This window comes from Scardinius erythrophthalmus (assembly GCF_964197995.2).
Source record: "Scardinius erythrophthalmus genome assembly, chromosome: 14".
Classification (NCBI taxonomy): domain Eukaryota; kingdom Metazoa; phylum Chordata; class Actinopteri; order Cypriniformes; family Leuciscidae; genus Scardinius; species Scardinius erythrophthalmus.
In genome coordinates, this window is record NC_138234.1 from 24293663 (window position 1) to 24307933 (window position 14271).

Below are 14271 nucleotides of genomic sequence, written 5' to 3' on the forward strand. Positions count from 1 at the left end.
ATCTCTTAATCCCCTCACATTGTGAGCAACTCATTGGCGCAATAAAACAAAACCCCTGTTAACTGCTTCAGCTACTTCAAAGCTCTCTGAAACTTGGTCCCAGCAACACATTGACCCCTTGTGTTTCTGCGTCTGCTGGGTCATTTTGTGAGAGTTTGTCTATGTTGACATCCATCTCCAGTTACCACAGCATCAGAAAGCACTGTTAATGTTTAATGTTTGTTTGGTCAGTGCAACGGTGGACATGTTCACCTAACTTCCCTCAAACTTCTTGTGATTTTTAAAAGCACTCCCTGAATTTTATACAACGCGTTTCAGTTGGATAGATAGGAATATGGTGGTACATACTCTTTTAGATGTTTCTTCAGATGTTTCTAGCTTCTCAGTTGCTGAGGGCCCTGTCTATGCAGCTTTGCAGGGGGGCCCCCAGCGGCTGGTCTCCCTGGCGACCCATGCTTGATGATGGTCTGTCTCTGCTCTGATGAACAGAGAAAAGCATGAAAGAGAAAGGGTAAGTGAGGGGAGGGATAACCTGATCGAGATAGTGTTACATGACAATGAATTCAAGTGATGACACCTTTGTGCTTCTGTCTTTCAAACGCATTTGTATATTTAATGGGTTTGGCAGCCCCTGATTGAGTCAGTCAGGTTGAATGAAGATTACTCCAAAGCATCAGTTTTCCACTTGGGTGGCTTCGGTTTTTGACATTATCTGATGGTGGACGGTGGAGAACTTGTCCAATTCAAGAGAGGTCAGAAAGCAGAATTTCCAACTGATTTAGTTAAACTAGGAAGATGAAAATGAAGAGTTTCTACTAACCATCACCTCAGCTTTGATGCTACTCTGAAGATCTACACCTACTTTGGGTTTTTGCAGCTTGGAACAACTGATACTGACGTGAATGTTAACTCCTCCTTGAGCTCTGTAAACTTTTATTTTATGGAAAAGTTAGAGATTTGATAGTAAGTAGACCTCTGTCAAATTCTGCAGCTAACAGACAATGTATTTCTTTAAGTAAATGGTTAAACAGTCCCATAAATGCGATCGTGACTATGAGTGAAACGGAGAGGAAGCGTCCGGTCATTGCTGGTAGAGAAAAAGGTGAGCTGTTATGTATATTTGTAAATATAAATGTGAATTTATAAATGTGCTATGCAACCATCTTACCTTCAATGTAAGAAACTTGTTTTTAGAGCAAATATTACCATGTGTGGACTGCTGCCTCTCTTGTCCAATCAAATTGGTGAACCGACGTTCCAGCACTGGGACTATTCACTGTTTGTATCAGTCCGCCAGTGGACCGTTAATCTTACGTTATTCACAGCAGTGGCGTAGCCACGAGGGGGCCTGGGTGGGCCTAGGCCCCCTCATTTATATGTCCGGCCCCCTCAGATTTCTGATGGCTTAAAATAAATTAATAAAAATAAGAAATTATTGAACTAACTGATAGATTGACCAATCAAAATACTGCGCGGTAAAATGCGGCTGTTTTCAAACTTGATTTGACTTGTTGTGCATAACCTACGCTGTCATCTTCGCGTGAGAGTTCATGCGGTGAATGGCAGCTTTGTGCAAAGTACAATATTACGCACGAAAAGATGAGCGAGAAGGAGAAAAGCCATCTACATCTGAGTTTGCTTCAGCTTACTACAAGACGACAGCGAGTGAAGCGGCTAGGAGACAGAAACGTATATTTCATCACAGAATAGCGGTGAGACTTCGACTCAGATCGGCACAATAATGCGCAATGACTTGTTTGCAATTGATGAACCGCCTTCACAACCAGTGATGACCACATTTCCTGTATAGCCTATATCTGTTGTATATGAAGAGTTTGGTTTTAAAACGCGATAAATTCATTATGATTAATTTTGAGTAATAATGTGTTTTCTTTACCAAGAGAGTGGAAAGATTAAAACCACTATTTTTTTGTTTCAAACTTTCACATAGCATATTTAGGTTATAATAACATAACAATTTCAAATCCATATTTTGATTTTCAAATATTTATTATAAAAAAGGATTAGTTTCCCCCCAAAATGCAATAAATTCATGACACTTTTTCCCCAAAATGCAATTAATCCATTGAATCAATATAAAAGTTATTTTTCATATTTTAACTGTTGAAATACACAACAAAGTAAATTGATCCACATATGACAGCCTCTGAACTTGGTCAATACTAATTATATAACTTACAGGCACTGGACTAAAAATAGCCGACATTAAAATCACCATCGCTAAGAAATACCTCCTGAACTTTTTTTTACGGCGATCAGCTGTAAAATGGCTTGGTCCTGCTCGGTTTTCGTTGACTTTGAGTAAAACAATTGAAAGTTTTTCAAAAGATCCCCTGGGGTTAAAGTGTTAGCGTGACAGAAGTTTGACGCTGTCGTGTGAGAACAAGCAACAGTCGAGATTTTTCCTCCTCCCTCAGTCATCTTCTTAATCTCCTCAAATAGCCTAAATGATTAGATTTCAATGGCTCACGTTTCTTCCCCACCACAGGGTCACCAATGCCGTCAAAATGATTATTATTAATATTTTTTTTATTTTTTTTGTGGATCACAAAGTAGAAGGAAAACTAGGATGCCGGGTTTATTCAAAGCGCCGCCGTTGCGGTTTACAAAGCGTGGAATGGTGCGCTGACTGCGCGGATATCGTATTTTACGTAAAATTAAAAATGGACTTTTCAACACTGACCAGATAGCCTACAATACAGATTTTTGGGGGAACTAAAAAAAAAAAATATATAGCCTACATATTTAACGTTTATCGTGTTTTGGAACCAAACTCTTATTTGCGGAGTAAGATGACATCATTGACACTTTTTATAATCGCCCTTGTAGGCCTACTTCATGTAAAAGATAATAATCGCCGAGCTATGTCGTAGGCTGCTATAGCCTAGGCTATATATATATATATATATATATATATATATATATATATATATATATATATATATATATATATATATATATATATATATATATATATATATATATATACAGGGTGCGATTTGTGAAAAAAACAGAGGGGGGGATGTTTTGAAACATTTTTATTCATAAAAATAAACCATGAGAACATGAACTTCATTCACTGCATTTGCTGCTCTGGACCCTTTTCATTGTTCCCAGCTAGCTAGCTAGAGTTTTCGCGCTGAAAAATTAGGCTACATAAATATTTAGGCTACTTGGTGACATTCTGAAAAGCCGTACATGGATCAAAGCTAATGGACAGGATCAGATAAATCAGAGTTTAGATTCTCTGCCCGAGCTGAACTTGACCCGACCCGGGCCGGGCCCTTGATCCAGCACTTGTGTTACAAAATGCAACACGTCACGTGTCATGTTCAGCGTCTCCTCCACTCGCACGCATCACACCGGGCCCGGGATAATAAACTTTAAAAATATTTATTTTGTTTAAAAAATATTCTATATTCTAAAACCTTGTTGAATTAGAGTTGTAGCCTACTAGGCCTACTCCTCCTAGGCCATCCAAAGTTCATCCAAAGTTCATTCATGTTTATTTTCTGTGTTCATCATTGTCCACGTTTTTTTTTTTTTTTTTTTTACATTTCTTCATTCGGATCCATTTGCGATCCATTTCATTCTGAATAAACAAACAAGACAGTTACCATGATTTGTCCTTGTTGCATTATTAATTAAGATAATAATTAATAAATGCACGCACAATTATCCGTGAACTTGATAAATGTTGCAGATATGTTTTACTATGCACAAACAAATGCCTTTCAACTTGTGTGTAAAATTCAGAAGCAGTAAATGAATGTGCAGAAATTTGTACAGAGATTCTGTAGGCCTACTATGTGTTGTAGCCTAGCCATTAAATAATAAATTTAATAAATAAATAACTAAATAAATTTAGTTGCATATTTGTTAAAATATTATAATGTTTTTTTTTTTGTTTTTTTTTTTCATCTATGTTGATTATGAAAAGTGAACAGCACGAAGATAGGATGTGCAGTATATCGGGAGACTTGGAGTGGGTCAGACATGATTTTGACCACTTCATTAATTTTTGTTTTGTAGAAAGCATTTCTTTAAAGTGAATTTCGTTTTGTATAAATTGTATCTTAATTTTAATACATTTTTCATCAACGAATTGCATGTATTTAAGAAGCAAATATAGCAGACATAGGCTATAGGCTAATCATGGAGGCGCCCGCGCGCCCCGGTCACTTGCACTGCGCATCTCATCATAAATTAACCGAAACTCAGTGTATGCCTCACACAGAGAATATTAAGAAATATATCTAAAGAAAGCTTGAAATGTCTTTAAACGAAACAATTTAAAACGAAAAGAAATAGGCAACACTCTGATGTAATTCATGCATTTCTCCATATATGTGCATTCACTACGGAGATGGCGATCGTCAACTTCATCTTTGCTTCATCTCAACTTCCCTGGCGCCACCTGGTTATAACGGCCCACGTATTAAAAAAAATGTGTGTAAAACTTCTCTCTCTGGACGGGTTTAAATCGGGCTCGGGCTCATGATTACAGTTAACGTGTCGGGCAGGGCCGACAAAGTCAATTCGCCTCATTCGGGCTTCGCGTCTACCGCGCCGCAGGATCTCTAGACGCGCGTAAACGCGTCTTTACATTGAAATCACTCGCGCCAGAAACTCAAGAGTGAGTGAGTAATCAAAAAACCTTTGCGTTTAGTCTCAATTGATTAAAACACCGTATGTGTAACTTCGGCCATTCTCAGTGGTGTGACTGGGACACTAACCCTGCTTGTCATCATAGAAACAGATAATCAGATTGTGATTTTTATTCCCGCTTCAGTAATATGCTGAATATACGGCGTAAAAAAAGACCTGCAGCCGTCTCGCAAGTGTTGATAGGCTATTACTCGTGAGGTGTAACCAATCATATAGTGCCGTGGGCGGGAAATTGAGCAAGTCTTCAGAGTGGTGATAGAGGCTGCGTGGAGCCAGTCAAAGTAGCGCATTTTAAAATAAAATGGAGTTTAATCAATTAAACCACGGATCCGTGATAAGTTTTGTGATCCGCCTCGCCACTAGTGTAGTAGCACTGATCACTTTGAGGGGGGGATAAATTTATCCCCACTGGGGATAAAAATAATTAAGCAGAGGCAGGGATACATTGACCAGAAAGGGGGAAATCCCACGCATCCCCCCCGGCAAATCGCACCCTGTATATATATAGCCTACTGTAGGCTATATTAGTTGCCCCCTCATTTTAAGTTGGGCCCCCCCAAAAATAAAATTCTGGCTACGCCCCTGATTCACAGCAGCGCCATCTTTGATTTTTAGCGAGATTAAAAGCGAGGCTGTAAGGGATAGACATACATCTCTTCAGTGGGTTATTCTATCATTTAATGTTTTATTTGTTGTTTTATATATATTTTTAATTGTTCTGCTTACGAAACACTGCAAAAACATCTTTCCAAGACAGTAGGCAAAAAACTCATGATGTGGAAAATTATAAGGGATCTAGGAGCTTTATACAGGTTTTTACAGCGTAAAAAACCCGACAATTAAGTCTATCCCTCACAGCCTCACTTTCATAAGTTACATGTCGTGACGCTGCTCTGAATAAGGTCTGAGGGAAGAATTTTCAGCGATTCTTTCTGCAAGCTACATCGTTAATGCCACTAGGTTGCTACAATTGACTTTTTATGAGTGAATTATTAAATAATTTAGTGAACCGATTCGTTAAACAAACGGCTTCATTCAGAAAGGTGTGCTGCTAGGAGACGCGTGAAGGTTGATTTTTGGAACTATTTTCATTGGCGGAGCAAAAATAGACTAAGTAACTGGCAGCATATTGCGTATATATTACTCAATATTAATTTATCATTTATTGAAAAACAGAACTCTTGTTTTTGTTGTATTGTTTAAATATGTTTTAAAACAGAGATTCTTCTCACTGTTGCAGTTTGTAAAGGTGCTCAGGGAAAATTTAGCTGCTTAATTCATATTGACCTTTTTTCTTTCTTTAAAAAAAAAGTTACAAAAGCAAACATAGTGATGTATTTTGTAACAAATATTATGCTTCCAGTATTATGTCAACATCAAATTTTCATTTTAATGGAGAGGAGTTACTTTTCACACTTTCAGGGAGGTTATGATAACTGTGCCCAGGCCTGACAAAACATGCTGAAGTAAATGTGAAAGAATGTTCTGTGCTTCCAGTAGCCCTTCTCATGCACACAAACACTTGTGGGCTGATGTCATGGCATTCCCCTGGTAGTATCAGAGAAGATAGCCAAAGGCATTGTCTGTCTTCCACTCCAGGAAAAACCATCACGCCACTGCGATGAGCTCACATTCCTCCTGGGCTGCATCTAAAGGGTGTGAATCTCCCTAACAGATCCTGTCACAACTCCCTGCCAAAAAATGCATCACTAAATATTTCTGATTACTTGCACAAGTAGGGCTGTGCATATGTTGTGCACACATGACATGTGTTTTCCAATCTCGTCTACAGGGCCAGGGCCTGGTCGATACGTCCTTCCACCGGCCATCGGCTTTGTAGGCCACGATTTTACCAAGTCAACGAGTCCTGCCTTCTCCTTCCATGGCAGGATGAGTAACAACAGTGAGTTTGTAATGACTTAACCAGTGAAATCATTTGCAGTTAAATAAATTAGTTCAACAGAGAATAATGCAAATATAAATGGAACTATTTTTCTATAAAATCCTTTTAGCTGATTTTTACATAAGGAACATTTCCAAATCATCCATGTTAACATTTTCACTTAAAGGGATAGTTCACCCAAAAATGAAAATCCTGTCATTAATTACTCTCCTTCATGTCGTTACAAACCCGTAAGACTATCGTTCGTAGCCTACTATCTTACAAATAAAGATCTTTTTGATCAAATCTGAGAGCTTTCTACCCCTCCATAGACAGCTACGCAACTACCACTTTGACACTATGATCTTAAAACTAATCCATTTGAATTGAGCGTTTTAGTCCAAAATTTCTGAAGAGATTTAATCGCTTTATATGATTAACAGATTGAATTTAGGCTTTTATTCACATATAAAAATGTATCAGCGAACATAAACAGAAGCTCAACTGAACTTGCTAGACATGCAAGAACAAACCTCATTGGTTCTTGCGGAAACTCAAACATGCTGCGTAACACGAGAATGAACCTCATTGGTTCTCGCACATCAGAAGAACTTGAGCTTCCGTTTACCATATCTGATGTGTGAGTTGATGAATGTTTATATGCAAATAAAAGCCTAAATTAAATCTGTTCATCATACAAAGCGATTGTGTCTCTTTAGAATTTTTTTACTAAACTGCTCAATTCATATTGAATTGACTGCTCATTAGTTTTACGATCTATTTATGAATTTTTTAGAAGCATCAAAGTGGTAGTTGCGTAGCTGTCTATAGAGGGAGAGAAAGCTCTCATATTTCATCAAAAATATCTTCATTTGTGCTCCGAAGATGAACGATAGTATTACGGGGTTGGAACGACATGAGGATGAGTAATTTAATTTTTTGGGTGAATTATCCCTTTAAAATAATCATTTAGTTCATAATCCTGTATTTTGCTAATGTCACCACAAGAGGGAGACAGCTGCTGTAAATTTCCATTGCTTATCATTGCTGTGTAGTTTTGCTAATAGATTAGCACCGACCTAATTTATTTTATTCATATTACATAATTTTATTTCACATTATTATTTTAAAGAATAGGGTATGATGCTGTTAAATTTTGCCTCAAGGCAACTTTTTCTTACTCCAGATTGTATTCAATTGACTATTTTTCCTTTTATTTTATAATATAGTAGCCTAAGCATACACACGCGACGCATATAGTAAATTATGTTTGTTTTAATTTAAAATCATGTCATAAAGGAAGTTAGTGAAAGGTATTTTACCCCAAGTATAGCATATACTTTAAGCTACTTTAATATTTGAAATATTGTAAATTTAAATGCATACTTCAGATGGTGCACCACTTTGTTTGCTTATTCACTTTGGGCACCTCTTTTTTATTATTTTGCATTACAGTATGTTGTAAATCTTGGATCTGTGATATTTTGTGACATTTAATATTTTTAGGCATTAGCTATAAAATTCTCCAACATTTTATTGCATGTGATAAAATCAAAAGGGTCTTGACAAATTAATTGCATATAAATACATGAAGTCCTTGTGTATTATAGTTTACTTTTATATTCAGCAACACAAATACTGTGATGTAAAGTGTGACAGTTTCTTTCCTAAGTGATGCAATGATGTTTATTCTGCTTTGATTGTACAGTGCATAGCATTGACTGTAGTCCAGGGCCTAAATATCATATTGATGCCAAACTGACTCGCTTTGGAAGGGACGGCACTCCTGCCTATTCCATACATGGCAGGATGGAAAACCGAGGTAAGTCAGTTATTCATTCTGTTGAAACGGTTAGTGATTTACTGGTCGACTGATCCACTTCATGTCGAAACCACCAGGAAACACTTAGCTGGAATGGACTGAGTTTGACAGTTCCTTACCCTTGTATTATCTGACAATTGCAGCTGGAACCTTCTCCACCCCTGGACCAGGAGCGTACAGCCCAGAGAAAGCCCCTCTGTGCAGCACCCATCGCAAACCACCGTCCCACACCATGGGCTGCCGCACTCAGTATCGCACCGTGGACACCGTGCCCGCCCCCAACAAATACACCCTCCCTTCTCTCATGGGCTCCCACATCCTGACCAAAACATCCAGTGCCAGTTACACCATCTCCGGGAGAGGTCCAGCCGAGGACTTATCCAAGACTCCAGGTCCTGGTAGATATAACCGCACAGATCCCAGTGTCTACCTCCCGAGGCAGCCCGCGTTCTCGATGTTGGGCAGACACGCTGCTGCGAGGGAGTCCACACTTGTACCAGGTCCTGGAAGTCATAACCCAGAGAAAGTGACAGTGCACAAGCCCAGACCTCCTGCTTTCTCTTTAGGGGTCAGGCACTCAGAGTTTGTGACCCCTTTAGTGGTAGATTAGTAGTATAGACCATTTTGGTGTTTTATGGGCGGAGCCTACCTGGTGGCAGAAAGCAAGTGTGGGGGTCTCTGCTGGTTGGAGTAATGGGTGTGCCGAAAGGTAGGGGCGTAGAGAAAGGTCTTTTTCATTGTTGCGTAAGCTGTCCGTCAGGGTTTTCTGGTGGGTTAGGGTTAAGTTTCTGTTGTTGCAATTTCACCTTTCGGCACGCCCATTACTCCGACCTGCAGCTATAAGAACTTTGGAGGCAAGCCACAGAATAAAAATATTAAAAAAGGTAATTGCGAGTTTATATCTCACAATTCTGACTTTTTCTTGCAATTCCAAGTTTATATCTACGTTCTGAGAAGAAAATTCAAGATGTATTCTGTTTTTTTTCTCAGAATTTCCTGCAATTCTGACCCCCCACCATCGAATTGTGATGTAAAGATTGCAAGAAAAGTCAGAATTTTGATATAAAAATGTTGTTTCAATGTTTAAATATTATTTCATGCTTTAAAGTAGAGCTAATACATTACACACTCTGTAACTGCATATGTGAATATCATGTAGATCTATATATATATATATATATTTTACATCAAATTCATGCTTTGATAGTAGGTTAATCATCACAGGTTTCATCAGTTCAGTCTGTCCGTTCATCTTTTTTGGCATTCTGAATTCGTACATTTTTCCCCTTGTTCCATGGATCTTGTCCATTTTCTTCCTTGTTACCAGTTTTTCTGCTACCACAACATGTGCGCAACTGTAGTGACGCAACTGTGACGTCTACTTCAAAAATGGTCTATTTTGAAGGCTATACATACTACTTTTCTTGACTTCACTTTAAAAATTTCATCGCATTCTTAAAAATGTTTGATACTTTTCATACAGTGAACTCTGATATTGGAAATATTCAGCATTCTCACACCATTTGACCAATGAATTTCCAAGACTGTTCCTGGTTGCTTTTTACACACTAAATAAAAAAAAATGTCTTGGCTATATATATTAAAATATATATTTTAAATATTTGATTCTACACACAATATATATATATATATATATATATATATATATATATATGAATATGAGAGAGATAGAGTTTTTGTATAGTGTGATGTCCATTTAAAAAACTTTTTCTATATAGTATCTGCTGTCGCTTTACATGCAAAAATATTGATCATTATGTCATTATTTAATGTCACGTAACACTCATTACAAATGAGGATGCAAGTGAGCTAATAAAAATAATATTTATTGATTTGTCAACAACAATTGAAGAACAAACAAATGTTGACTGCTCAAAATACAAGGTGGAGATGTTAACAAAAGCAGTTCCGCAACGAAAAGCATCGTAGTGTACAACAAAAAACTATTCCTTCTATTCACGACTGGGGCGATTACTTGACCTGAAACACCATCCAACTTATTTTACATGACTTCAGTGTAGATCTAAAGAAAACACTTTGGAGGAGGCAGCCAGGTACCCCCTGGGCTCCTGCTGCCATCAGTTCTCCGAATGAAAGGGGGAGGAGCAGTAACATTTCATTACCATTGATCTGCAAATAATAAAACTTATATACAAATCACAACTTCTGGAAAGAAATGCACTTATGGTCAGATCCAACCATGTAGTTTAACTTCCGATGATAATCTTGAAATTTCACTCCTTGGGAAGCGGTCTTCGGAATAGCAGAATGTGAGGTTCTGTGTAAAAAGAGTGGAATCATGATTTTGGAGAATAATGGGCAGCGTTTGCTGATGTTTGAGTCAATTTCACTCATTACACCTAAAATGTGTCTCAAAACTTGAGAGCTGCCAACCTAGACAGTAATTAATCTGTCAAAGTATGTTTTAAAACACAGCCCTGGTCCACAGGTAACGGTGTTAGGTACTAACCTGGTTTATGAATCATGTAATGGATCCAACCCTGACTTTGCTGGACTCCCAGTCCTCTCCATTCCTCCTCTGACATTAAGTGGGAGGACGGCACCAGCTTGGAAAGCTGCTTGGGAAGCATAACATGTCTATGTGGAAGGAGAGGGACAGTATGTTACTTTGACTGATATTTTGAGTATGACTAAACAGCTTTTTAAAAAATTTGTCACTGCAATACAACTCAGCAATGACGACAGAACCTGGAAAATAAGTTTTAAACAGACAATTTTCAATAATTTGCGGATGTTTTTAACATAAAACAGCCAAATGACATAACACTAGCAGCCATCATGAAGTATCACGTCACCTCGAAAGTGAAGTGAACAAATCAGTGAAAAAACGAGTGAAATTCCTCACCTGTACTCGTATTCCTCGTCGGAATACTTGTCGGAATAGTAAATCTGCTTTTTCGTTGAAGACATTTTGGGTAAATGTTAATTTCAGGCAAAATCCGATGTGAAATGCCGGAAAAACTCGCGGACGGTCGTCACAGAGTGTCAATGTTTTCCTGTAAAGGGCGCCGCTTCAGTTTTGAACTCAAACGGTCCCTCGCGCGCCTCTGATAGGTCGATTGAGTCACTCGCCGTTTAGGCTCCGCCCCCTCCGCGCGCGCCTGAGTTTGATTGACAGGTGTTCACGCGTGAAGAAGATCTGTTGGTCTGGTAAAGTGTGCAAATGCAAAACACTCAAATTATTTATTTAGTCAGTGCCAGATTTATTCTTCTTTTGTTTTGTCTGAACGCATCTCTTGAGATCTTCTATACAAGAAAGTGTTTTGTAGGACTTTTTTTTTTTACTCGCGTTAGTCGTTTCAGGCGTGTGAAAGAAAGTGATACAGAAGTGTGAAACCCAATGATGGCAGGTGTATGCTGTTCATGTAAACTACACAGTAATTTACTTTGATGACCTTATATGATATGATATGACAGTGGGAATGCGTTAACCTTCTCTTTACTCCAAAAGGTCTTTGACAGCACTTTTGACATTTATCCTGTCAGATGATCGAACGATAGCAAATGATAGGCCTAGTCTCCTCCTAAAGTTCACTATTATCCTGTGTGTTTTACATACAATTATACATCATTTTTCAAATATATTGTAAACCAATGTATTTTAAATTTACATTTCAATACAATTTTCTACAGAAAGTAATTTTGCCAGTCCCTCAAAAAATCGTATGTTTACAATGGAGAAATAAACTAACGTTACAATACACACGTACTGTTTTTCGAGTACAGTCACAAGACAGTTTGAGCTGTTTTAACTTGCACTGACATTTCTTAAAATATATCAGAGCCATTGTTTTGTCTCAAGATGCACAAGTAATGTTGCAAGCTACTTAAATGTCCAAATTGAACTAAGGCCTAAGGCTTAATCTAAGTGAAACCACTGTGAAACCAGGCCTATATCTGTTCAAATCAGACAAGTGTGATAACTTGGTGTAACTAACTCCTGTCATGACCATTTAAAGCTACCAAATCTGATACGATACACGTGAAACGATGCTAGAAAAAGATATGATGTGATCCACAAAATACAATTTACAAAGAGCAAAACACACACATTGGTAACACATAACTAAAAGTCCATCCACCTAGAAAAGCTTAAAAGTATAATTTAAGTAACTTCTGTATAAAACAAGTGCAAAAACAAAACATTTCCCCACCAAGTTAATTCACAAAATCAAAGAAGTTCTTAATAATGTATCAAGCTTTGTTCATAGATAATGGTTCTCTTTTTGAACATTTGGACACATTTTAGATTGAGTTGTTTGAGGTGGCAGAGGTTTGCTCCATTTTTTAGTTTGTTGTTGTCTCTTTTTTTCAGATGCTTTAACATTTAATGTCAGGGCTGCTGATTTGACCACAGTGTTCCTGTGACCTTTTTAACAAGCGCATATCGTTTCAGTACACAATGAAGTACAGCCAAGCGAAGAAGGCATCAGAAAGTCTCTTTATTGTTTGTCTTTCACTCCTCAGTGTGTCAGTGATCAGTTTAAATGACAAATGATTTGCTCTTTGTGTGGTGCAGTAATATGCATAGTGTATTTTTGACGCCATGTTGTGCAGAACACACTTTTTATTAATTGTATCCCTTTTTACACTGTGCTCTATTGTTGTTTTAGAAAACGACTCAAGCTTGCTAGAACTTTTAACTAAAGGTTAACCTCAATGACTCTTTTGTTAATGAATTACACGGTTTCCGTTTCACCGTTAACGCGTAATTTGTTCAAGCTATGAATTCGAATGAGGAATGCTTTTGTGCATATATTACCGATACAATATTTAGCACAGTTTGCTTGTTAGAATTTAAATATGCTTTTTATAATCAGACACACTGAGGTGCCACCTTTCGACAACTCTTAGCAGCATCTACCATTAGTACAACATGTTGTTTTAAGCATTTTTCAACTTAACAAATATTGACACTTGTGTTAAAGCGCATAAGACCAGAACATTAGTAACGTGATTGGGCATGTCATTGCAGGAGGTGTGTTTATGTGATGCTGTGTGTTCCTGAACCAGGACACATGATTCTAGCCTGTGGTTTGGGTGGTTTCTCTCACCCTTTGGGCAAAAACTTCACATCTGTACACTCTTATGTGCTGTTACCCTTCCTCTACATTCAAACACGTAAGTTCACATGTGTTTTTGGTGCTTGTGTAAGGCCGGCGTTTCAACCTGCAGCACCAGATTTGGTGAGTTACTGTGTGATTCTTTCATGTGTATATTTAATCTTTCTCTACACGAATATATTTAGTAATAGCATTTTGTGATACATTGCTACATGTGCTTTAAGAGGATGTGGTAAATGCCTGCCATGTGGAAGATGCAATTTCATTTGGTGGTATTTTGTTAAGAAAGCAAATATTAAAATGGCACATTCACCCACGTTTACCACAATTTGATGTTTAATGTCTTGATAATACGTTCGAGCAGATGAGGTTAATGAACTCGCAGTGCATGTCACCTGCAGTCTGGCATTGATCTATTTATGTACATGTGACTTTTACACAGTAGGAATATTTTTTATCAGATTTAAAAGTAGTACTAGATTTTCCACGTTGGCACAAAATAATGTAGTAAATTTGCGTTTTTTCCCCCACTACATTTATGAATATTCTTATGTCGTCACATACAGTGAAAACTGCTGTAATCAATGATTGTCTTTGTCTCAATATTTGGGTAAAATGACCTTGTTTGTAAGTACAGCGGTCAAACATGTATTAGTGCTGGATTCTTCGGGTTTTTCAGGACCAGAGAGAATAAGTGGAAATCCCTTGTCTCGTGTTATATAAAAATTCACTGGCCTAACAAAAAATCAAATCCCACTTTTTATATGCATTTA

At 37.7% G+C, this 14271-nt stretch overlaps 2 protein-coding genes across 2 annotated transcripts; one reads left to right on the forward strand and one right to left on the reverse strand.

Annotated features, from left to right (window-relative positions):
- Positions 1–1053: 1053 nt before the first annotated feature.
- Positions 1054–9003, forward strand: cimap1d (CIMAP1 family member D; the record flags this gene model as incomplete). Its single annotated transcript, XM_081384178.1, has 4 exons — positions 1054–1102; positions 6482–6592; positions 8280–8393; positions 8537–9003. The coding sequence occupies 4 exons, from the start codon at positions 1054–1056 to the stop codon at positions 9001–9003; spliced, it is 741 nt and encodes a 246-aa protein (XP_081240304.1).
- A 1217-nt stretch (positions 9004–10220) lies between these two features.
- Positions 10221–11435, reverse strand: cks2 (CDC28 protein kinase regulatory subunit 2). Its single transcript, XM_081384177.1, has 3 exons — positions 11281–11435; positions 10885–11012; positions 10221–10692 (listed from the first exon to the last, which is right to left on the reverse strand). Exons 1-3 carry the CDS (start codon positions 11343–11345, stop codon positions 10649–10651), a joined length of 237 nt encoding a protein of 78 aa, XP_081240303.1. The 5' UTR covers positions 11346–11435; the 3' UTR covers positions 10221–10648.
- Between the last annotated feature and the right edge of the window lie 2836 nt (positions 11436–14271).

Excerpts from the sequence above, each read along its gene's own strand:
- cks2 (XM_081384177.1), bottom strand. The coding sequence starts at position 11,345 with ATGTCTTCAACGAAAAAGCAGATTTACTATTCCGACAAGTATTCCGAC. Across the intron at positions 11,013-11,280 it reads GACGAGGAATACGAGTACAG|ACATGTTATGCTTCCCAAGC; the intron begins GTGAGGAATTTC and ends CCTTCCACATAG. Across the intron at positions 10,693-10,884 it reads TTACATGATTCATAAACCAG|AACCTCACATTCTGCTATTC; the intron begins GTTAGTACCTAA and ends CTTTTTACACAG.